The 26133-nt window shown below is 43.0% G+C and overlaps 1 protein-coding gene across 1 annotated transcript; it reads right to left on the reverse strand.

Moving 5' to 3' along the window:
• Positions 1 to 1168: 1168 nt before the first annotated feature.
• On the reverse strand, positions 1169 to 26133 carry SLFN5 (schlafen family member 5). The gene is made up of 5 exons (XM_003281357.4): positions 26032 to 26133; positions 10751 to 11802; positions 9347 to 9472; positions 5552 to 6272; positions 1169 to 5383 (listed from the first exon to the last, which is right to left on the reverse strand). Exons 2-5 carry the CDS (start codon positions 11760 to 11762, stop codon positions 4567 to 4569), a joined length of 2676 nt encoding a protein of 891 aa, XP_003281405.2. The 5' UTR covers positions 11763 to 11802; positions 26032 to 26133; the 3' UTR covers positions 1169 to 4566.

Here is a 26133-nt window from a genome sequence, read left to right on the forward strand (position 1 = left end):
GTTTTTCTGACTTGGAACAAGTAGGAAGTTTTTAAAAAATCACTTATAGCCCATCCCTATATGAAGATGAATAATATAAGTACATTATTCCTACTTGTTCCAATTCAGAAAATCTATTCATTTTGCCCTTGACTCTGAGTGATAGTTTGGGGAGAGAAGTCTAGGTTCGATATTGTTTTTCCACAGCAGTTTGAATATGCTACCTGTATTCTGCTTACATCTACTCTTGCTGGGAAATCGTTATTGTCAAATTCACTCTTCTTTTTGTAGATTTTCTAAACTTTTTCTTTTAGGATTAAAAAAGAATCTTTGATGTTCTGAATCTTGACTGTAATGTGTTATGCTTGATCTATATATTCTGCCACTATTCTGGAAACTCTTTTGGTCAAAAGAGGTACGGTGGTGGTGATTTTACCCCCCAAGGGACATTTGGCAATGTCTGGAGACATTTTTGGTTGTCACAACTGACAACCAACCCTGGGGTAGGGGAGGGAGGGTGGTGGATTTGCTACTGGCATCTAGGGAGTAGGGCCAAGGATGCTGCTAAACATCCTACAGTGCGTAGAGAAGCCTCTCACAATAAAGGGTTGTCCAGCCCAAAAGGCCAACAGTGCCAATGCTGACAAACCATGAGATATGGGTTTTTTAGTGCTAGGCTTTGGTCTGGCCAACTAGGGGCAAAATGAATTTGGCCTCAGCCTCAGGGCAACACTTTCTGGCTGGGAGATTCTGTCCTGGCTTTGTGACAACGGTTGTCCTGGCCTATAGTGGTGCCAGCCTCAGTGTATTACTGTGGTTTACCTAGCTCTTCCCTACCTGTACGAATGCCTCATAGGTTTTAGTCCATGGAGAGGTGCTTTTCTTGTTTGTGAGGATGGCTATGCATATGGCAATGCTTTAAAATATCTTCCCCGTTATTTCTATGAGTTTGTTTTAGTAGAGGGTGATTACAGCGTGTGACCTTCAAGGTCTTTATACAAAGGTGCAAAGTCAATAAAATTAATTCTAGCAATACTGAAAGAGAAAAGGAAGCAACAAATCACTCATAAACTCATCAAGTAGAAATATTCAAGGTTAATAATATTCCAGAAAGCTTTTAAAAATATATCAGAGAAAATATAAGAACAGCTAGATAGAATTATGTTAAATCGAATGATATGATACATACTGTTTTAAAATTATTTTTACATTTATTTCACTCAAACAAAAGAAAAAGCAACTAATAAAATTGAAGGAAGAGCTGAACTACAGAATATTTTTCTTTAACTCAAGAACTTTCAGTTCCAGGAAGATTTATCTAATATTAAAGTGACTAAATTACAAAAAGCATAAAATGTTTGGAGCCATTTTTAAAGTTGTTTTGAAATACATATTAGCACTCAAACTTCCCCACTCCCTAACTTTTGTTAATTGCTATAATGGACATTTGTTGTTTTGATCTACCCAACATCCTTTCATCCTACTTTGGTAACTGATATTCTTTGGGGGAACTGATCTTTCCACTTTACATCATGTTTTGTGGAAATTTTTCAACCAAGGAACCTGCCCTGTGCTGCTAAGAGTTGAGTGCGGTGTGCAAACTAGATAAGTGCAGCTCTCTCACTGTAATTTAACCTTCTTAAATCAAGTAAAGAAAATGACTGTGGCCAAGTCACCCCTGCCACTTAGGTCCTTGTAACTGCCCAGGCACCTCTCCCCTCTAAGGCCTATTTGGTCAGGTCAGCTTGTCGTTTTATTCTATCAGGTGCTCCCTAATGATTCCAATAAATTATTTTTGTTTGTTTTTTTTTAAATGATCCAAACCCTGGTTTTATGGATTGAAACAGAAGAATCTATCTGATATAAAAATATTTTTACTTTGTGAAGGTTTGTAACATTCTTTTCTATAATTATAATTCCTACATATCTTAATTATATACATGTGAATGGATTTAAACTTAACTTTGGTCCAATTACGATAATCTTTTATTTGCACATATTGCTTGCTTATCTAGATTTCCTTACTGAGTAACTTTTCTTCAAGAATGATTCATGGGTCCTGTATTTCTAGAACTCTTTTATCTTCAAAAATAGCCATGTGCTGCCTTTGTACTAGAATAATATTTTGACTAGGTTTAATATTTTTAGGTCAAAATTTATTTCCCTAAGAACTATACACATGTTGCTTCACTGCCCTCTTAGATGCTTCTGGTCAAGATAGAGGAACAGGGACCATATTTATCCTCCCTCCTGAAACAATTACAAAATAAGACAAAATGTATGAAACAACAGGTCTCAAGATATTGGAAATCAGTCAATGAAGGATACTGATCCCTGATCACTGTCCTAATGCAGGATGTGGGAAACAGATGAGGTCACCTCTGTGACTGCCCCAGCTTACTCCCTGTAGAGAGTTTCTAGGCTGCAGTTCAGAGAGGGAGAACTTGGGTACAGTGGGACAGGCTTTCAACTCTTGTTTCATTGAATTTATGAACTTCTCAAATTCTTCTATGGCATGAGACATCTATGGGGAGGGTTTGTTTGTTTTTTGAGACAGGGTCTCACTTTGTTGCCCAGGCTGAAGTACAATGGCGTGATCTTGGCTCACTGTAACCTCTGCCTCCTTGATTCGAGCAATTCTCTTGCCTCAGCCTTCTGAGTAGCTGGTTATTACAGGTGTGCACCACCACATCCAGCTAATTTTTGTATTTTTAGTAAAGACAGGATTTCACCACGTTGGCCAGGCTGGTCTTGAACTCTTGACCTCAGGTGATCCACCTGCCTTGGCCTCCCAAAATGCTGAGATTACAGGCGTGATCCACTGAGCCCAACCTATGGTGAGTTGTCTTTTGTCCCGAGTTATATATCCTTTCAGGATGGGTTCTTCATCTGGCTCATGTCATATTTCTTTTCTACAATTTTCCCCATTGTCTTTCTGCCTAATGATCAGAACACTTATCTTTCTAATGCTTAATCAGGGCAGCTGGGTAGAGTCTTTCTTTTTACCTTAAGATGGTATTGAAGGGCTTTCTTTGACAACTTTCTTAGATGAAGTAGACTTGTTTGGCTTCTTCTCCAGTGTATAGCTGGAGGCCTGGGTGGTGTCTTCCATCTACTTTTGTGTAGCCTGATCTGATCTGGTGTGAGATGAGGCCCTCACTGTTAACCTGGTTTCTACTCTTTATTGTTGCCTAGGAAATTCCATTAAATCCACTGAATTCCACGAAGGAGGCAAAGCATCCAGGAATAAGACACAGCCCCCTTCACTGAATTCATGTGAAATCCTGGAAAATCCCTCCTGTGTCCACGGAAAGTCCTTGGGGACAATCAGGAGTTTCTGTGCTCAAGGGTTTCCCTGGCATTTCCCTGAGCTGCCTGCTCAATACCTCCACCACCCTTCAAATTGGCCATATTAACAAGAATTCTGATTTTCTTTTCTTTATGTGACATCTATTCATGACTACACTGGGCAGATGAGATAGCAGAAATGCCTTTGTATACAACTTTTACATTCTACTTTTTGTTTTATTTATTTATTCTTTAGAGACTGGGTCTTGTTCTGTCACCCAGACTGGAGTGCACTGCGATGATCATAGCTCACCGTAACCTCAGACTTCTGAGCTCAAGTGATCGTCCTGTAACTTTTGTAGCAATGGCTTTTGAAAGACTAGCTAAAATCCTGAAGACTCAGCAGAAGAAAGATATTAAACTGACTTTGTCGTTTTGTTGATTATTAAATTAAATGGAAAAATAAAATGTAACCTTTGAGTCCAATAGACTCATCCCCCTAGGCTATCATCTTCAAATCAATCAGTAAAACACAGTGTGCCTCCCTGGGGGACTGTGGCAGTCTTACCTTCATGTAGTAACCTAAGACACTCCGTAAGAATAAAAAATCAGAGCTAAGGAACAGATTCCAAATAACCAAAAGGCTCACAAAAAGCATTTTAAAATATAGTGATCAAAACCACTAATGCCGTTAAAAGAAAAAGCAGAAAATAATAAAGTAATATAATGTGGTCTGGCAAAAAACAGCCTGTGATCTTACATTTCAAAACATGTCTTGCCCGTTCCTGGCACCTACAAGGCCAGGTGAGCTACCTGCTCCATCCTTCACATTCTCCCTGCACGTCCCATTCAAGCTTTTCTGCACGTGGCCATGTTAAAAATTTATAAAAATATCTGAGTCTGCCTGGCATGCTCAGAGATTCTCATGACAAGTTCTTCCCTCACTGAGCACTTCCCTGACCACCCAAAATAACCACCCCCTCCCTCCATCTACCTACACACATGCGCACACACACACACACACACACACACACACACACACAAATCTCTGAGTCTCACGGTCCTCTAATTACTGATATCCCTTATTACCATGGGAAATTCCTTGTCTATCTGTGTATTTGTCAGTGGTCTGTCTCTGCCCTAAAGGAGGAATCTTACATCGATTCGTCCTCAATCCCCAGCACCTAGAAAAGTATGTGACTTAATAAGTGAGTGTGTGCTTACATGTTTGGATTAAATGGTTTCACAGTTAATTAGAGATGAGAACCACTTAATTGTTTCTTAGGCTTGGGTTTCCTGTCACACAGAAGGCTTCAGAATATACAGATGTCTTTTTGCCCTAGAAGCCAAACAGAGCAAAAGATTGTAGACCCCAGCCGGTGGGGCTACTCCTGGATTGATTCCAAACACGATATTTCTTTCCAGGCCTGAAAATCGACAGACACTGTCCAACACAATGTGATCGGTCAGAACATCCGACGCATCACCGATCTGTAGTAACAGATCAGATTCCTCATCGAGCTGAGACATTTTTCTCTTCCTCATTGCTGTTAGAAGCCTGTCTTTATATTTTTCCACTTCACTTGCTTTGGTGAAAAGCACAGCAATATCCTTCGGAGAATAACCATTCCGCAAGAGAAAACGGCATTTATTCGCTACATAGATCAGTATCTCCTCCAAGTTCAAGTCTTCAATAATCTCCAAGTTGCCTGGGACACCGTGAGCCCATTTAGGTTCATAGGGCATCACCAGGGACCCAGGGGGGAGGTTAGGTGGAGGATTTTGTCGGGCTTCCTGCATTACTTGTTGTAGGTAATTAGCTATTGGATCTGCATTGCGGACCACTCTGTTGATCTCTTCTCTTGGATACTGGTCTGAGGGAGGGGGGAGGCCACTGCAACTTAAGTGATTGGTCTGAAAGTAGTCCAGAAAGATCCAGAGAACTCCTGGGCCATCCCTTGCTGTCTGAGTGATGAACTTTGCTTTCCCATACCAGTCCCCATCTTCAGTGCGGAAATTCTGAGCGTCATCGATGATAATGTGCTGGATCTGTTCAAAGTTGTTTTTCATGAAGGTTTTCCGGGTCACTGGCTGGCAGATGTTTTTCTTGCTGAAACTGTAAGAAACACAGTCAGGTTTTTCCCCAATGAAACAAACAAAGCAGATTCTACTCTTAAACTCCTCTGGTCATGGTAAATACAATATGAATGTTAGCAAGTAAACTGAAAGCCACACCAGCCACAGTCACTCAAGAAAATAAAGTGCATACAGACAAGCAGCATACCTCACCAACTTCTTCAGGGGCTGGTTTTCACAGATGTAGAGAATGTTAGCCGGTTCACAGTGAAACACATTCCTGATCTTCTCCATGATCTTAAGAGCCAAGATAGTCTTCCCTGATCCAGGTAAGCCATGAACAAACAACTCTTTGGTCTTGTGAAGGTTCTTTGAAAGCAACTCATACTGTTTATTTGTCAGTAGGTTCAAAACCTCAGAGCCCAGCTCTTTGCTTAAGAAGGATTTGAACCCAAGCAAGACTATCACGAGGGACTGTAACAGGGCTTCCATGTTCTGGGGGGTCATGACGTTATAGGATTCAGGGTAAATTTGTAAATCTGAACCGTAAACGCTCTGTGCTTTTCTATCAGAATTCAGCACACAGACCAAGGGGGTGATGCATAACCTCCCAGTGTAGCCGCCTTTGTTCACCAGCTTCTGCTTCAAAGAATAGGCAACTATCATAGAGTAGCCCTTGCACCCCGCATCCCACTTGCTGAAGATGGTGTAGAGAATAGGGGTGTTGTTCTGGGAAATTAGAAGAGCATCACAGATGACTCCCTGCTTCTCTTGCAGACCTAAGTCCACAGCCCAGCTTTGAGAAAAAATCAATACTCCTTGAGAGAAAGGGCGCATTTCTGTATTTATTAAGTCTCTGAGTCCTTTATGTTTTGAGAAGAGTTCCTTGTAGAGGCTTTCTGGAGTATATACCACTCTGTCTGAAAATACTAGACAGGGAAAGAATGGGAAGAAATTAGAAAAGCCTCAGACAAGCTAGTAATCATCATTATACGTAGAAGAATTAATCAACACTGGGACTCTACTGTGTATCTACAATAGGTTATACATTAGGAATAAAAAGATAATTCTTATTTTGATGGAGTGCTAATTTGCTGGTATAAACAGACAATAATAATTATAGTACAAAGTGGTCAATACAACCAGAGAGAAGGACAGAAAGTATTATGTGAATACCAAGGAAAGGTACAATTTAGGAAAGAAGAAAATATGAAAGTCTTTATGAAGAAGGAAACACCTGAGCTGATTCTTTTTTTCTTTTTTCTTTTTTTTTTTTTTTTTTTTTTTTTTTTTTTTTTGAGATGGAGTCTTGCTCTGTCGCACCAGTGGCGCGATCTCAGCTCACTGCAACCTCCGTCTCCTGGGTTCAAGTGATTCTCCTGCCTCAGCCTCCCAAGTAGCTGGGACCAAAGGCATGTGCCAGCAAGCTTGGCTAATTTTTGTATTTTTAGTAGAGATGGGGTTTCACCATGTTGGCCAGGCTGGTCTCAAACTCCTGGGCTCAAGTGATCTGCCCGCCTGGGCCTCCCAAAGTGCTGGGATTACAGGCGTGCGTTGCCACGCCCAGCCCTGAGCTGATTATTAAAGGATGACTTGGAGTTAGTGAGTTGAAGAGGAGAATAGAGAGATGGTCAAAAGAGGGCACATGACTAACGCTCAGGGACAAGAAACAGCAAGGAAGCCGGGCGGGGTGACTCATGCCTATAATCCCAGCACTATGGGAGGCCGAGGCAGTTGGATCACTTGGCCCAGGAGTTCAACACCAGCCTAGCCAACATGGTAAAACCCCATCTCTACAAAAAATACAAAAATTAGCCGGGCGTGGTGGTGCGTGCCTGTAATCCCACCCACTCGGGGGGCTGAGGCACGAGAATTGCTTGAACCCAGGAGGCGAAGGTTGTAGCGAGCTGAGGTCACGCCACTGCACTCCAGCCTGCGCAACAGAGTAAGACCCTGTCTCAAAAAAAATAAATAAATAAAAAGCAAGGTCCATTCAGGTCACTTCAAGCAGTTTGTGTTGCTGACATCCAAAGTGCGAGGCAAAGAGGTGGAAACAAGGATGGGGAGGAAGGCATTAGTGTGCCATCTTAACACCTGGCAAGATTACGTACTGTATGGTTTCACTTACCTGACATTCTGTAAAGCACAACTATAGGTACAGGCAACAGATCAATGGATGCTAGAGGTTAGGGATTTGGGGAGAGTTTGACTAAAAAGGGACAGCATGGAGACTTTTTTTGGGAGGGGACGGGGTCTTGTTCTGTCACCTAAACTGGGGTACAATGGTATGATCATGGCTCACTGCAGCCTCTACTTCCTGAGCTCAGGTGATTCTCCCACCTCAGCTTTCCAGGTAGCTGGGACTACAAGTGCATGCCACCACATCCAGCTAATTTTTGTATTTCTTTGTAGAGACAGAGTTTCACCATGTTGCCTAGGCTGGTCTTGAACTCCTGGGCTCAAGCGATCCTCCCACCTTGGTCTCCTAAAGTGCCAGGATTACAGGTGTGAGCCACCTCACCCGGCCATCTTTTTTTCTTTTAGATAGGATAAAATGATTCTAAGCTTCTTCCAGAAGAGAAATGCCATGATAATACCATGTTGGTGAAAGTGTATTTGGGTATATGTTTTGGATTACAATCTGGCACCTAAAGTTACAAGTAATTATTACTACTTGGAATTTTTTTTTCTTTTTCTTTTTTTTTTTTTTTTTTTGAGATGGAGTCTCCCTCTGTTGCCCAGGCTGGAGTGCAGTGGTGCCATCTTGGCTCACTGCAACCTCCGCCTCCCGGGTTCAAGTGATTCTCCTGTCTCAGCCTCCCGAGGAGCTGGGACCACAGGCGCATGCCACCACATCCAGCTAATTTTTTAATTTTTAGTAGAGACAGGGTTTCACTGTGTTAGCCAGGATGGTCTCAATCTCTTGACTTTGTGATCTGCCTGCATTGGCCTCCCAAAGTGCTGGGATTACCAGCCTGAGCCACTGCACCCGGCCACTACTTGGAATTTATCCTTAAAGAACACCTCAGGTATATTATGGTAAAATGTATATTGTAGCATTGTTTAAAAAATGAAAAAATTAGACATCATATAAAAGTCCATCAAAAAAATGACTGGGCTGGGCAAGGTGGCTCATGCCTATAATCCCAGCACTTTGAGAGGCCGAGGTGGGTGTATTACCTGGCGTCAGAAGTTTAAGACCAGCCTGGCCAACATGGTGAAACCCCATCTCTATGAAAAATGCAAAAAAATTAGCTGGGTGTGGTGGCATGTGCCTCTAATTCCAGCTACCTGGGAAGCTGAGGCGGAAGAACTGCTTGAACCCGGGAGGTGAAGGTTGCAGTGAGCCAAGGTTTCACCGTTGCACTCCAGCCTGGGCAACAAGAGCAAAACTTCATCTCAAAAAAAAAAAAAAAAAAAAAAAAGACTGGTGGCTGGGCATGGTGACTCATGCCTGTAATCCCAGCACTTTGGGAAGCTCAGGTGGAAGGATCGCTTCAGTCCAGGAGTTTGAAACCAACCTGGGCAACACAAGGAGACTCCGTCTCTACCAAAGTTAAAAAATTAGCTGAGCATAGTAGAGTGCTGCTACTTGTAGAGATGGGGTCTTGCTATGTTGCCCAGGCTGGTCTCAAACTCCTGGACTTAAGCAATTCCACACCTCACCCACCCAAAGTGCTGGAATTACAGGTATGAGCCACTGTGCCCAGTATTTTCACTTTCTTTAAGGTATATTTTGAGGAACAGTTCTTAATTTTAATGTAGTAAAATTTACCAATCTTTTTAAGTTTCGTCCCTTTGTGTCTGGTTTAGGAAATCCTTTCCTACCCCAATGATGTAATTATTCATATACATTTTCTACTAAAAGTTTTAAAGGTTTGGCTTTCATATTTAAGTCCTTAAACCTCTGGAATTGATTCTGTATATAATATAAAGTAGGAGTCAATTTTTTACATGAATGAACAATCAACATATTCCAAAGCAACCAGAGATGGCCAATTACCTGGAAAGTAGCGTTTCTGCTGCTCTTTCAGACATTCCAAATTCTTATGAATGCACACAGTCCTGCTGCGGGGTGTGGCAGATGACAAACTCAACGCGAGGACCATCTCAGGACACCTGGAAAGGTCTTAGGAAACAAGAACCAAGGATTCAATATGCAAAAAGGCAGACCCCAACTTATAGCTGAGCTGTGCTGCAAAGTCTTTCACCTAGTCTTACAACTCAAGCCACAGCCCACAGATACTTGCCTTTACACCTCAAGTCAGCTCAGGAAAGCCTACTGAGGTTTTTGAAGGAAAAAATAACCTAGCATAAAGCAACACTTTTTAATTGTATTATGTCAAAAGGAAACTATTTTTATTTCTATTATGTATTTATTTATTTTTTGAAACAGTCTCACTCTGTTGCCCAGGCTGGAGAGCAGTGGCATGATCTCAGCTCACTGCAACCTCCGTCTCTCAGGTTCAAGCAATCCTCCTGAGCAGCTGGGATTACAGGCGTATGTCACCACATCCAGCTAATTTTTTGTATTTTTGGTAGAGACAGAGTTTCACCATGTTGGCCAGGCTGGTCTGGAACTCCTGACCTCAGGTGATCTGCCCCCCTCGGCCTCCCAAAGTGCTGGGATTACAGGCATGAGACAGCGTGCCCAGCCTGTTTTCATATTTTTAGAATGCTATTTTTTAAAGAAAATGATGAGAAGATGCAAAGGCCAATGGATATAGACATCTGAGCAGATTCTGAAGTGGACTTTGTTTTTTCTGGACTTTTGAAGAAGTTGCTATTGGTTTTATCTTGTCTAATTTTATCTCAGGCTTTCCTTTTCCAGGGTAGATGCATGTCACCAACCATCCTCTGGCTTATCACGTACTGGCTCCGGCTCCCCAAAGGAAAAATGGGAAGGAAAGCAGAGCGAAAGCCATGATTTGGTCATGTTTTGGTTCAAAAAATGGAAGTGGGCAGTGAGAAAGGGCAAATATTTAAGAAGGGAGAGTCAGAGGAAAGTGGCAGTAAATTAAAGTGGACACATCTGTACATGTGAAAAAAAGAAATTTCCTAAATAATTAAATGCAAGCTCATAATTGAAAAATAAGAGGCTTGACTATGAACATAAGAAAGGATGTGAAAATTGAAATAACTAGGTCAAACAGCCTCCTGCACCAGCCTTTAATAGGGCTACTAGCCAGGGCATCTGTTGAATGAAGACTATTTAAGATGGCAGAAGAAAGGAAGGGCAATAATCCACGAACTGCATCTACAGGGATTAATAAGTCAGACAATTGCAACTCAGAGAGTAAATCTCTTTCCCCAGATTCCAAGGAATACCATATCTCTCTTTCCTCTGTGACCCACGCTGCCTTGCTGTCAGCAAACATTACAACCTTTGTGGATATTGCTCCCTAACCTGGGTCAGCTTCCATCATCCAAGCAGTCCATTCTCTTGTGGGCAATTGTCTCACACGGTTGTCCTTCACCTGCCAGGAACTAGGCACTTTGGCAAACACCGCACAGCAGAATTGCTCCACCTTGATTGCACAGACATATCCACGGAGGGCCCCCTTATCATGCACTTCAAGGACATTAAGGACATATTTTATCTCAGGCCTCTGTGTGCAGAAATGATGGACAGGTAGCTTCTTAATACAGCCATCAATAGAAGCCCTCAAGCTCGTAAGGTCTGTTTTCTCTTTTGCACATCCAATCACTTGACGAGTCTCATCGTGCACACCGAAAAACACATATCCTCCTTCAGTATTTGCAAATGCAGAAACACACTTCGGAAGTCTGTCTTTAACACAGTGTGACACGTCTGTCGAGAACATTGCAAATTCAACATGTGTGGACTCAGGAAAGTTGAGTTTTTCCAGATACTGAAGCCGCTTTCTATCAAATAAAGCAGCAGCTGACGCATTTATGTTACCTTCATATTGTACACTACCCTGAGCTGCCTGTGGACTTAATGAATTGGAAACATTAATATTCATAGGAGTCTGAGTCCTCCATTTGAGGAATGCCAGAGCTTCCTGAGAATCCATGACATCAGTGGATGTTCTCTGTCTGTGGTACAAATTGGAGCATAAAGTAGCAAGTGGCACACCAGCCTCTGTGTTCCATGATTTCACAAAAATCAAAAAGTGGTTTTCCTGCTGCATCTCATCTAAATGGCTTCTGAAAATTGGAGGCACATCCAATCCTACTCCATGACATTCATAATTGTAGCCTTTGTTCTCAATCTCAGCCTTGATTATGCCCCCACCAGAATTCAGCAGTGCACATACTGCTTGCAGGATGATTTCATTCTGTTTCTCCCGCAGGCGAGGGTCCATCTCCTGCCTCTGCTGAGTCCCAAGGATGACTTTTCCTGCATCTATAACACACTCAGGAAAGTTTGTATCCACATCAATCCTAAGACTCATCTTCTCAGCACTTGGCCTATTCCTATCCTGAAATGTTCTCCTGAAAAACAGAAAGAACCATTAGAATAGGACAAGAATAGGAGAGGCAGGAAAATCAACAGATTAAGGCCATCCTGCTGAGGTTGGTCCCTTCATTTATTCCTGATAGGATTTGACTGTGTCCCCACCCAAATCTCATCTGGAATTATAGCTCCCATAATTCCCACGTGTTGTAGGAGGAAGCTGGTGGGAGATAATTGAGTCATGGGGGGCAGTTTCCCCCATTTTGTTCTCATGGTAGTGAATAAGTCTCACGAGATCTGATAATTTCATAAAGGGTTTCCCCTTTCACTTGGCTTTCATTTCTATCTTGCCTGCTTCCATGTAAGACGTGCCTTTCACCTTCCGCCATGATTGTCAGGACTCCCCAGCCATGTGGAACTGTGAGTCCATTAAACCTCTTTTTCTTTATAAATTAATCTCAGGTATGTCTTTAACAGCAGTGTGAAAGTGGATGAATGCAATTCCCACATAGCTTGAGGTCATATTTATACACGAATTAAGCTTGTAAGGCGAGTTGAGGAGCTGAGTCTGCTGGAAGCACACCACCACCACCACAGAAATGACCAACAGGTTATCTTTATGCTGTGTATTTAGTAACTATCTGCCAAGTTCTCAAAGTGGCAGAGTCTCACAGGTCACCTGCAGAAAACAGAAAATTTTACATTGATATTTGTGGACTGGAGCTGGAAAGCAATGAGAAAGCTTTCGTGGTCAGAAGTATCTCTGGAGTGTGCTAATATTTATTGTTTTTCTTGATTCTTTGTCTTTCTCCTCTCCCTGAGACCTGGGCAATTTTCAGATTATTTTATAGCCTAATATTGGGAGGGGACACATATGATTGAGGTGGCAACCTGTCATTGTTGCTATGGAACAGACACATAGCAACGATGTTAGCTTCCCCTAATCCAAACGGTTTCCATCTTGTCAAAAAAAATCATATATATACATCCTAGCTGTGTTTCTGTGAGCAGGGGCACTTTCAGTGAGAAGGGGTGTAGGCAAGACTGAGCCCAACATCTCAGCACCAGGATGCAGTTATTCAGCTTGCTCCATAGTAACTCTACAAGACATCAAGCACTGCTGCTGCAAAAAAAAAAAAAAAAAAAAAAAATTGCTTTACTCCAGCGGGAGCAAAGGATCTGAGATCCGGTAGATAATAAATCATGAGTACATAATGTAAACATTGGCAAAAGAGCTCAAGTTTTTGTTGGGGTGTTGCCAGGAAAAGCCACCTGTCTAGCTGCCAAGAATTGCCACTGGAATGGCAGGTCCTTGGTGAAATTAATTGTATCCAAGACCTAGTCTTCGACATGTCAGGACCATAAAATTAATCTTTTTAGGACCCCAAAGTTCCCTTCTGAGGGAAGGTGATTTCGTACCCCAAACTCAAAATAGAAATAGCTGAGCCACAGTGATACTCGATTACTGTTCAGTGGGAAATGTATCTATCGGGGAGCTCAGGCGTTTATTTCAAAGCATCTCATTCCTTCCTGTAGATGTAGAGCAGTGGTCCCCAGGATCAGTTTCATGGAAGACAATTTTTTCACGGACGGGGGTTGGGGGTTGGTGAGGGGATGGTTTCAGGATGGCACTGTTCTACCTCAGATCACCAGGCATTAGTTAGATTCTCATAAGGAGCGCGCAGCCTAGATCTCTCTCATGCACAGTCCACAATAGGGTTCATGCTCCTATGAGGATCTAATGCCACCGCTGATATGAGACGAGGCAAAGCTCGGGCAGTAATGCTCACTTACACTCACCTCCTGCTGTTCAGCCTGGTTCCTAACAGGCCACAGACAGGTACTGGTCCACGGCCGGGGGGTTGGGGACCCCTGGTGTAGAGTATGTGAAGCCAGATTTCAGAAGGCTCCTTGATAAGCATGAAATCAGATCAAAAGAGGCTCTTTATAACCTGATTGACCTCAGTATCCACAATTTCATGCAGCTGTGCCACAAGGCAATCACTAAAAGGAAGGTGGCATCGTGTAATAGTAAATCGCTTGGGCTGTGGAATGAGGAGAACCTGAGTTCAAACCCCCGGTATTTGCCAGCTTTGTGTCTTTAGGAAAATTGTTTTAACCTATTTGCATATACTCTGAAACAGGTGTAAAAGAACCAACCTGGTAGTGTTTTGTGAGATTAAAACAGAAAAAAAAAAAAAAAGCAGATATCCTGGAGAGATGAACAAGAATTTTCAAAGCATTCCTGTTCAAAATAGCAAAAAATTGGAAATACACAGTAAGAAAGTCATTCTCAGTATGGAAAATGACATTCACTTTCACTATTACATGCACTATTTTGTTTTGTTTTTTGAGACGGAGTCTAGCTCTTGCTGCCTGGGCTGGAGTGCAGTGGCGCATTCTCGACTCACTGCAACCTCTGCCTCCTGGGTTCAAGTGATTCTCCTTCCTCAGCCTTCTGAGTAGCTGGGACTACAGGCGCAAGCCACCATGCCCCAGCTAATTTTTGTATTTTTAGTAGAGACAGGGTTTCGCCACGTTAGCCAGGCTGGTCTTGAACTGCTGACCTCAGGTGATCCACCCACTTCAACCTCCCAAATTGCTGGGATTACAGGCGTGAGCCACCACGCCTGGTCGAAATCCAGAAATTTAAACCTCAACATGTATGCAGAAGGAATGCCAAGTGCAGTGAAAACTTGAGCAGTGAAGTTGATGACACCAAAATAGAATGCCTGCAGTGATGGATGCTGGGCATTGCCGGCAAAATTTGAAGTTCTCTGAAGTAGGAAGAAAAACAATGACTCATGCATGATTACAGAACCTTCTGTCATAAGAGTTGGCACCGTGAACTGAGATTTCAGATTTCATGCTATCTGGACAGTGTCCTTGCCCTGCCCCCTGCATTTCTTCCCTCAAAAAAGTGGATGCAGGAAACAAGAGATTCAACAAGGAAAGAAGTTTTAAAATCCCCTGGATGTTTGTGAAAGGAGGTCCGGGAATAACAGCTGTACAGCAGGCCTACAGATCACCAGGCAAAACTGCACAACAGAGCAGCAGGCTTCGGTGGACCGCGCCTAAGACCATGCAATTGACAGATCACTTAGTAAACTGAGAGGGTGGAGAGTAGGGGATGAATTGGTCATAGGCACTTAGGAAGATAGACCAATACAAATATAAGACAATAATTCTAAGTTAAAATAAAAAGTAGTATAGTAAATAAAAGAGACCGTAAGGCATTATTTGGCACCGTCGTAAATAAAGTCCTAGTCATGATAATATAAACTCTGAATATTGTTCTGATAAAAAATGATGATATAAGATATAGTTGTATTGGCAGGATGTGGAGAAGGAAGGCATAGGATAAGATGTGTTGGCCAGGCACAGTGGCTCATGCTTGTAATCCCAGCACTTTGGGAAGACAAGGTGGGTGGATCACCTGAGGTTAGGAGTTCGAGACCAGCCTGGCCAACACGGTGAAATCCCATCTCTACTAAAAATACAAAAATTAGCCAGGCATGGTGGCATGCGGCTGCAGTCCCAGCTACTCAGAAGGCTGAGGCACGAGAATCACTTGAGCCCAGGAGCTGGAGATTGCAGTGAGCTGAGATCATGCCACTGCACTCCAGCCTGGGTGACAGAGTGAGACTCCATCTCAAAAAAAAAAAAAAAAAAAGTGTTAGCTATACTCAGGCCAGGCACAGCAGCTCACATCTGTAATTCCCCCATTTTGGGAGGCCAAGGTGGGAGGATTGCTTGAGGCCAGGAGCTTAAGACCAGCCTGGGCAACACAATGGGATAATGGGTCCCCATCTCTTCAAAAACCAAAACACCAAGCATGGTGGTATGCACCTGTAGTCCTACCTACTTGGGAAGCTGAGTTGAGAGGATCTCCTGAGCCCAGTGGATTGAGGCTGCAGTGAGCCAAGATCATACCACTGCACTCCAGCCTGGGCAACAGAGTGAGACCCTGTCTCCAAAGATTTAAAAGAGAGAGAGAGAGAGTGCTATACAGTCATCTTCCAGAAATAAACAGTATCTTCTATGGTCTGAATGTTTGCAACTCTCTAAAGTTCATTGTTCAAATCCTAACCCCTAAGGTGATGGTATTAGGAGGTAGGGCCATTGGAAGGTGATTAGGTCATGAGGATGTACCCTCATAAGTGAGATTAGTGCCCTTATGAAAGAGGTCCAAGGGAGCATATATGCCCCCTCTGCCATGCAAGGACCCAGTGAGAAGGCACCATCTATGAGGGCCCTCTCCAGATACCAAATCTCTCAGCACCTTGGACTTCCCAGCCACCAGAACTGTGAGCAATAAATTTTTGTTGTTTATAAGCCACCCAGTCCATGGTATTTTGTTACAGCAGCCCAAATGGACTAAGACAATATCTAAAATAAGAGGTGGTGGGAGGGAGAAAGGAGAAAATAAGCATGCTGTTTAGAAATATAGAAACACATGCCAGAAGAAAAAGCCTGAGAGACAAGAGGCTCCTGGCAAGCAGGAGAAGTGGGAGAGGATGAGGCCATTCATTTCCTCACTGTTTCTAAGGAACTATGATTTTCAAAACTATATTCATGAGACTTTCACTTCCAGTCAGAATAGAGTACTAGGGACTAGGCTACTCTCCTGTCTGAAACAACTAAAATATTTTTGAAGAAAATTTGATGAACACTAGAAAAAATCAAGATCTAAAATCTAAGACGTTACACAAACCTTAGGCACAAGAAATGTGAAAAAAAATACTGAGGAACATCATAATTAAATTGTTCAAAACCAGTGATACAGAAAAAAATCTTAAAAGCATCCAGAGGAAAAAGGCACATTATGTATAGAGGAAAAAAAGATGACATTAGAATTTTTCCAGGATTATGTTGTTGACAGGTGACATATAACCTGAAAATGTCCTCAGCTGTCCTTTTTGGTTTTTGTTTTTATAGAGACAGGGCTTTTCACTCTGTCCCCCAGGCTGGAGTGCAGTCATGGCTCACTGTAGCCTTGAACTCTTAGGCTCAAGCTATCCTCCTGCCTTAGCCTCCCAAGTAGCTAGGACTACAGGAACGTGCCATGATGCACAGCTAATTTTTTAAATTTTTTGTACAGATAGGGTCTTACAATGTTGCCTAGGCTGGTCTCAAACTCATAACCTCAAGCAATCCTCCTGCCTCAGCCTCTTAAAGTGCTGGGATTACAGGTATGAGCCACCATGCCCCACCGCTCAGCTGTCTTTTTAGTTTTCCCGCGGATGTTGATTTAAGATAGTGACCAATTTGTCTATATCATAATGAGTAATTTCATGGAGAAATTTAGCTAATATCCATTTTAAATAATTTGGTGCCAGCAAGTGGCCATTTTGAGAGCACCAGAGATTATCAGAGTAAAGATTCAACCAGATTTTTTCATGGGCGGATCACCTGGGGGCAGGAGTTTGAGACCAGCCTGGCCAACGTGGTGAAACCCTGTTTCTACTAAAAATACAAAAATTAGCAGGGCGTGGTGGTGTGTGCCTGTAATCCCAGCTACTAGGGAGGTTGAGGCAGGAGAATCGCTTGAACCTGGGAGGCAGAGGTTGCAGTGAGCCGAGATCATGCCACTGCACTCCAGCGTGGGCGACAGAACAAGACTCTGTCTAAAAAAAAAAAAAAAAAAGGCCGGGCGCCGTGGCTCATGCCTGTAATCCCACCACTTTGGGAGGCCGAGGCGGGCGGATCACGAGGTCAGGAGATCGAGACCATCCTGGCTAACAGGGTGAAACCCCGTCTCTACTAAAAATACAAAAAATTAGCCGGGCGTGGTGGCGGGCGCCTGTAGTCCCATCTACTCGGGAGGCTGAGGCAGGAGAATGGCGTGAACCCGGGAGGCGGAGCTTGCAGTGAGCCGAGGTCGTACCACTGCACTCCAGCCTGGGCAACAAAGCGAGACTCTGTCTCAAAAAAAAAAAAAAAAAAAAAATTAGTAATGTCTGTGCTGCATGAGAAACCATGAGGTCAGGCGGGGAGCGAGCCTAGAGCTAGTTTGGCGGAAGCATCAAGTTTTGCAGTGACAGCTAATGCCCTAAACCAAGAGAAATAAGCCTTTTAAACAGGTCTAGAGTGAGGCTATAGTAAATAATGGGGTTTTCATGGTTTCCATGAAGTTAAAGGCGGAAGGTCTTGTCTAGGTTGCTCTCGCACAAATAGACAAAATGGCTTTCTACAGTTGGGGTGCTTTGGGAAGGAGGCTGTTGAAGAACTGATTTCAGGTTCCAGGAGGTCTTTATGTTTGGACTTTCAAAGGAGAGAATCCCTCACTGAAGACAGTCAATCCATAAAGAGGTGCTCCAATTTCAGAAAACTTTGGCACCTATTGTCTGCAATATCCAGTTAACCTAGAAATCCTTTCATCTGTCATTTTGTGAGGGATTTACAGTAACTTCAGATAATCTTTATCAGGAGAGCATATTTATCCCTCCTTAAACAGGTTTACTTCAAATAATGAATCGTGTTTTGGTAAAATTGTAATTTAGCCTTAAAAATTTTATGTCCCTTTTCTACTAAGGCTGAGAGCAAGTAAATGGAATCCTTTTAACAGGCTTCCTTGTTCTCTGAACAAAGTAGGAGATCAGTTTTATATTGTATCAGAACTGAATCACAAGGTCACAAGGGAAATTTATATCTTTTAACTTTTCTTTTTTTTTTTTTTTGAGACGGAGTCTCACTTTTTCACCCAGGCTGGAGTGCAGTGGCTCAATCTCGGCTCACTGCAAGCTCCGCCTCCTGGGTTCACGCCATTCTCCTGCCTCAGCCTCCCGAGTAGCTGGTACTACAGGCGCCCGCCACCACGCCTGGCTAATTTTTGGTATTTTTTTTTTTTTTTTTTAGTAGAGACGGGGTTTCACTGTGTTAGCCAGGATGGTCTTGATCTGACCTCGTGATCCGCCTGCCTCGGCCTCCCAAAGTGCTGGGATTACAGGCGTGAGCCACCGTGCCCGGCCATCTTTTAACTCTTACTTGAGCATCTGGACAAAAACAGGGGCTTCAGTGAATCTTTGGAGCATGACTGTCCAGTTATAACATTGTCCTTCCCAAGGCAAAGGCAGAAAAGTATTGACTGTCTTTGTCTAAAGGTGCACTGAAAAAGGCAGAGAAAATTTCTACTACAGTAAAGCAAGTGACTTCAAGTAGAATTAATGACAGATGGTGTGTGGGTTAGGTACTACTGGGAAAAAAGAAATGACAATTTTGTTGATGGTTCTGAAGTCTTAAATCAATATCTTCATCCAGTTGGTTTCTTTGCTGGCAGGACAGGAGTGTCACTAGGGGATATGAGAGGACCTTTGCATATAAGGCCTTCAACTGTAGGTTTGAGCCCTTCCTTTGCTTCTGACTTCAATGGATATTGGGTAAGTTTGGGTAATGGTTTGACAGGATCTGTCTGAACTTAGTAAGTTCTGCTTATTATTTTGCTGCTCCAATTATTCATCCTATGTGAGTGGAATTTTTAGCCCCTTACACTGTCAGGTTTGGTGTCAAGATATTTATTTGGAGTATGCATCAAATATAATAGAGAAAGCAAAGGTATATTCAAAGCAGGTGCAACTTGATTATGAATAGAGAAGTCTCTGGAACATCAATACATATTACAGTTCCATTTGCAAATTAAGTCTCTATTAAACTCGTAGGCATGGTATCAAAGAGCAGGAAGGAATGTTTTTCAGTCAGGGACCATGGGCTACAGTTAAGGGCTGGGAGATGGAATAAATATGTGGCTTATATGTGGGTTACTTGAAATACCTACCACCTGTGTGGTATGTTTACTCAGAGGAAGAGATTGAGCAAAAGGGACAGTGTTTAACATAGAAAGAGTAGCACCATGTTTACCAGAAATTGATGAGGTTGACCACCTGTATTTATAGTTAAATCATCTTGAGTGTTTAGGGAAAGGCAGACTATTGGGTAGTTTCTCCTTCCTCTGAGCGCCCTCATTGATCTGAACTGATGGATTTTTATTTGTCTTGGTTCTGTTTACAATATCTGTAGTGTCTTTGTCAATAGGTGGTTGATTGGGAAGTGGGCCACAAGTTTATTTTGAGTCCTGTCTCATTTTAGTTCTAAAGCTCTTTCAAAATGTTCTGCTAGGTGTTACGATTCAGATAAAGGGGTTGTTTTCCATTCTAATTTCTGTTTTAGAATTAAGTCTCCAATTTCATGTTTAACTCCACTGACAAAATGAGATGAAAGGGCTGCTTTTTACCACCTTCTTTAACTGATGTGTTGGAAGGTATTTCCTAGTCTATATCCTGAAAAAGTCCAACAATTTTATTTTTTTGTTTGCATGGTCCAATGGATTTTTATTAGAAATGTTTTGGGTATGGCTTTTAGGAGACTTTGCCTTACTTTTTGGATCCTTTTTTATGAAACCCTCAGATTTACTGTGGAAAGAGGGATACTGTGGGTCCCTTTCTGAGTCTGTCCAATCAGCTTTTGCCCTCTAGGATTTAGCACCTGAGTTTCTGACCAACATGTGTACAAGTTGATAGACGTTAGGTAACCTTGGGTCATATGTACCTAGAAGAATTCTAAATTCTTTTATGAATTTTTGCTGGTCTTGTCTGGGTTTAGGGAAACCTTTAAGTATAACTCTTAATTCAGCTCAGATCCAAGGTTTAAATTCTACAGATGTCCACATACCTGGCTTAATGAGAGGGATAGATATTCAGAGGCAACTGGAATTTTGGAGTTTAGGAGAGTTATTGGGCAAAGGGAGGGGGTCTGAAAAAGAGGGAGAGAAGTGAGCAGTTGACTGAAGTATAGGAGAGAGATTATTGAAAGTAATGGCAAAATTTGCAATTACTCTTGCACCAACCTAATAGAAGGATAAGGGGGAAAAGAGAGAGCTGGATACAGGGAGGCATCTGGAAGACAAGAAAAAGAAGCATTTACTAGGGAAATGAGTCTAGTTTGTTGTTGCTTAAGTGTGTCAAATTTCCCATTGGTTTTGGGCAAAGAATCTTTTAATGAAGCAATTTTTGATCAGAATTTCATTTGGAGGCCTCTGCCTACCAACAAAAAATGGGAGCCCCATTCATCCTGAGAAATCTTATTCCTACTTTTCTAAGGTGCATGTCAAATGAACAATTTTGTTCAAGTCAAATGTACCCCAAAGTAGCCAGTAAAGGCCCAAATCATCCTTGGAGTTATGCCATTAGGAAGGTAGGAAGGTAGGTGCATGAGCTAGTGTTGTACAAATAAGAAGCAGTTTCTCCTAGATGAGGAGGGTATTTAGACTTAGAAGACCCCATGAGAGCTGCTGACCATCAGTAGGAGTATAATTCTTGTGCACTTTGTGTCTCAGGTCCCCAACCATACAGTTGGCCACCTCCTAACACAGACCAGACAATCTGTGCCCCTCAGTAGGCAGAAAACCAGAGAGAGCACTCCCTGTGGACCAAAGTGAAGCTCTCAGGACAAAAACGCAAGACGGAAGGAGAACCTCAGCTGGTTTTATTGGTGACCCACAACAAAGTTTGTCCACATGGACATGGGTTCAGGGAGAACCACAAACTCACTGGACTGTGAAGCGAGCTTGAACAGGCTTGTAGGACCTATGCCTGTGTCCGACCCTGTCATTCTCCTTCTTCGGACAAACCACTTTTAAACAGCACAACACAAACACACACAAAGGAGAGCCAAAAGAGGTGAAAGAGAATGGCCTGATTCTGCCTAGGGTGCCAAATAAATGGGAGCCAATAACAAAACCCAGGTATCAAACAAGAATCAGTAGCTGAGGAACTCAAAAAAGGAGACATTCAATCAATGCTGACTTATCCTATCAGTGCAAACTCAACAAACCACTCTCTGCAAGGTGCAAGGTGCCTCTGTAGCAGCCATCCTATTTGAAAATGGGAGTCCACACAGTGGGAAGATGGTATCTTGGTGGAACCCACAAGGAAACTAAAGACATTAATGAAGTCTGCCTGGATGAGAACAAGCAGAGGCTGTTTATTCAGAGCTCACTATAACGAGGGAGTCAGCCGCCATCATCACTCGCATTTGTCAAAGCCTCAAAGACAGGCAGAGGAAAGATTGATAGTGACAAAAAGGGAATGCTCAGGTATGATATGATTCAAGGGTGTTGTCATAGGGAAGCTGGAAGCAGGCTAACTAGAAATGAACATCCTGTATGATTAGTTTGGGGAACATATTTGGCTCTCTCTGACTGGTCCTAAATTGGAATCAGGAGCAAAAATTAAGGATGCTGTCAGTTATTGACCAGGTCCTGACCACTACCAGTCAACTGCTGCAGAAGTTGTGTTTTGGCTTCCCAAGCTGGTTACTGCAGCAGTTGTGGGTCAGATTTCTATTTTTGTGTAAGTCCTGGCCAGAGTTTGTATGTATATTTAGCCTGTCAAACATAAAATTTCCAGAGAAAAATATGAGATAATATTTTTGCCTTGGGTTAGGCAAACATTTCTTTCTTACAGATGACAGTAAATGAACAAAAGAATTTTTTTTTTTTTTTTTTTTTGAGATGGAGTCTCCCTCTGCTGCCCAGGCTGGAGTGCAGTGGCACTATTTCGGTCACTGGAACCTCCACCCCTTGGGTTCAAGCGATTCTCCTGCCTCAGCCTCTCTAGTAGCTGGGATTACAGGTGCCCGCCATCACGCCTGGGTAAATTTTGTAATTTTAGTAGAGATGGCATTTCACCATGTTGACCAGGCTGGTCTCAAACTCCTGACCTCAAGTGATCTCCCTGCCTCGGCCTCCCAAAGTGCTGGGTTCACAGGCATGAGCCACTGCACCTGGCCTAGATGCACAATAAATTTTTTTAAATGATATATTGGACTTTAAGAACTTCTCCTTCTGAAAGACACTATTAAGAGAAGGAAAATATAAGCCCCAGCCTGTCAGAGGAGGGGGCAATAGGAGGAGCGAGAACATCAGGATGGTGCTAATGGATGCTGGGCTTAATATCTAGGTGATGGGATGATCTGTGCAGCAAACCACCATGGCAACACGTTTACCTATGTAACAAACCTGCACGTCAGGCACAAGTGCCCCTGAACTTAAAATAAAAGTTTAAGAAAAAAAGAAAATACAAGCCCCTGACTGGAAGAAGGTATTTGCAAATTACATAACCGATAAAGAACTTGTAGGTAGATTATATATAGAACATTCAAAAAGTAATGGTAAAAAGAAACCCAATTTAAAAATGAATAAAAGATTTGAATAGACAATTTGCCAATTGTCTATTCAAGTCTCTCACTCCTCCCCAGCTCGCTTTCCGAGGCTCCCAGCTCCCAGGTCCTCCGCCGCTAGAAGATATATGGATGCAAATCAGCACATTGAATTATGCTCAACATCGTTAGTCATTAGGGAAATGCCTATTAAAACTTCAGTGAGATACACATCTATTAGAATGGCTAAAATGACTAACCATTCTAGTTGTTGGTGAAGATGTGAAGGAATGGGCATCCTCATATACTCCTGGTAGGGATATAAAGGGGTACGACCATTTTGGAAAAGAATTTGGCAGTTTCTTAAGAAGTTCTGCATAGGCTTGCCACATGACCCAGCCATTCCACACCAAAGTATTTACCCAAGTGGAAAAAAAAAAAGCATATGTCCATTCAAAGACTTGTACATGCATGTTCATAACATTTTTATTTGTGAAAGCCATAGACTGGAAACAATCCAAATGCCCATCAGTAGATGAATGAAGAAGCCAATATTGATTATCCGTATAATAGAAGACTACTCAACCATAATAAAAAGAACTATTGGTACCCACAATGACATAGATGAATCTGAAAACAATGATGCTGAGTGACAGAAGCCAGACATAAAAGAGTGTATATCATATGATTCGATTTGCCATGACAATAATACTGGAAACAATTTCTATTTTCTGATAGTATATAGTAGTCCTACCTTATCCAGTGGCTTTCCATGCTTTAGTTACCACAGTCAGCTCTGGTCCAAAAATATTAAATAAAAAATTCCAGAAATAAATAATTCATAAGTTTCAAATTTCATTCTGAGTAGCCTGATGAAATCTCATGCCATCCACTCCCTCTCACCCCGGGAAGTGAATCATTCCTTTGTTTGGTGTACTCACCCCATATATGCTACTAGCCCTTAGTCACTTGGTAGCCTTCTTATTTATCAGATCAACTCTAATACTGCTTGTGTTCAAGTAACTCTTATTTTATTTAATGGCCCCAAATTTCCAGAGTAGTGATGCTGGCAATTCAGATATGCCAAAGAAAAGCCTTTCTTTAAGTGCTTTCTTTAAGCAAAACTGTGAAAGTATAGGGAAAAAACATGGTAGATATAGGGTTTGGTGCTACCCATGGTTTCAGGCATCTGGTTTCAGGCATCAACTTAGGGTCTTGGGACATATCCCATGGTTAAAGTGGGACTGCTATAAACACCTGTGAATTTTCATAATCAGGCCAGGAGTGGATCACAGCATTTTCCTCTTCTTCCTCTTACATGGAAATAACAAAACTGCTTATTTTCTTAAACAAAAGAGTTTAAGTCTTGTGACTTTTTTTATGGTGGTGGTGGGGGGTGTTGTTCAAGCAATTCTCCTGCCTCAGACTCCGAGTAACTGGAATTACAGGCGTGTGCCATCACACCCAGCTAATTTTTGTATTTTTTGTAAAGATGGGGTTTCACCATGTTGGCCAGGCTGGTCTCGAACTCCTGACCTCAAGTGATCCGCCCACCTCACGTGATCCGCCAGCCTCAGCCTCCCAAAGTGCTGAGATTACAGGCATAAGCCACTGCGCCCGGACTCTTGTGACATTTAAATGAACACTTTCGACACAGGATGTTATCATACTGAATTGCTTGTCTGTAATCCTGCCACAGGAACTCTCACCTCCCATCAGACAGATTAGGAATCGGTTTCTTTTTCCCCCACAAAGGCAGGCACAGCCTCCGCCCCCTCATAGGGCAAGGCCAGACAAACTTTAGCCACTGCTCTCATCTTCTCCTAGAGGCTTGGCTCTAAACCACCACCCTCCCACCCGCTGTTGGTAGGGGACGGGGATGAACTGTTGAAAAGTTCCTCCCATCCTCCCTCAAGCATCCCCTCCTGCCTGCACTAGTGCCAAAGGATCCCCTTCTGGTGCAACCGAGCCCCTCGAGATTTCAGCACCCCAACATTTTTAGTGATGAAATCATGAAAATTCTGATGAGGCCCTTGCTTATTTGCATATGTTAACTACCCACTTTTTGCCCAATATTCCTTTTTCTAGCAATATAATTACAAACTACTGATGCACCATTTCTTTGTCAAGCAGGCGGATATAGCTTCAGAGTCAAGAAAAAATTTTGCGGAAGGAATGAATGCCTTTAACGGCATTGTGACCAGCTGCTGACGCCCAGAAGTCTGGTGGTTCAAGGTGTAATCTGAGACGAAGAAACAGACTTTCCCCCTAGGTTCCCTGAAATCCCTCCTCCCTTACTTCCTGGTTGCATAAAAACTCCCCACTCCTTATTTTTGTTAGGATGGATTTGAGAGATCTTGCCCTCTTGCCTTCTCGCTTTGGCCAAATGGAATAAATCTTCCTCTGTCTCCAAGCACCTGTGTGTCAGTGTTTGGCATCAACAGCACATCTGGTTCCCGAGCCTGAATTTGGGATTCGACTCTGGCTCCCGGGACACATGCAAGAGGGAAACGGAATCACACCGCAGTCTCAGCCACTGCGGATAGAACCAACAGGGGCTCTAGTTAGTCACTGGATGAGTGATACAGGGCTTCGTGGGCTACCCTAGTAGCCTGCCCCCGTTGTTACAGTTTGAACTGACGTTCCAAGCCAGGGGCTTATAGGCAAGCCTCTGGAACAAAGCCTCTTGTAATAGACTGGACATTGGCCCTATTTGTCCCCAGGCCACAACCCATTTAACTTCATCCTCGGGAGCCCCGATTTCGTCGTTTTCCCTTAAGTCCTTCGTGCTCCTGAACCGTGGGGAAATGTTGCCAGGCTTGGTTTGCTAAGATTTAGGCTGCGCTGGGTCAGCGCCTCTCCCTCCTCCCCAGCTCGCCCCGCGTTCCGAAGCCTCCCAGCTCCCGGGTCCTCGGCCGCTAGCTGTCGTTGGAGGTGCTCCTGAGTCAACAAACTAAATCTCCCCAGCGGGAAAGACACTCTCCCGGCAGCGCCCAGACCTGGGGAGCCGCAGTCGCTGCACCTTGCCTTCACCACAGCCCCATAGGAGAACCCGCGCAGACCGGGGGAGGTTTGGGGAAGGCCTGGGCAAAGAAGCGCGGGGGATTCATTACCCGCCGTGTTCTCCTCTGCAGCGCGTCTCCCTCCAGGAGCAGGCAACGGAGCCTCCCAAGTCCAGAGCAGAGAACTTAATCCCGCGGGGTCCCGGGCTTATA

Source organism: Nomascus leucogenys, unplaced genomic scaffold, assembly GCF_006542625.1.
Source record: "Nomascus leucogenys isolate Asia unplaced genomic scaffold, Asia_NLE_v1 Super-Scaffold_391, whole genome shotgun sequence".
In the NCBI taxonomy this organism is placed as follows: Eukaryota; Metazoa; Chordata; class Mammalia; order Primates; family Hylobatidae; genus Nomascus; species Nomascus leucogenys.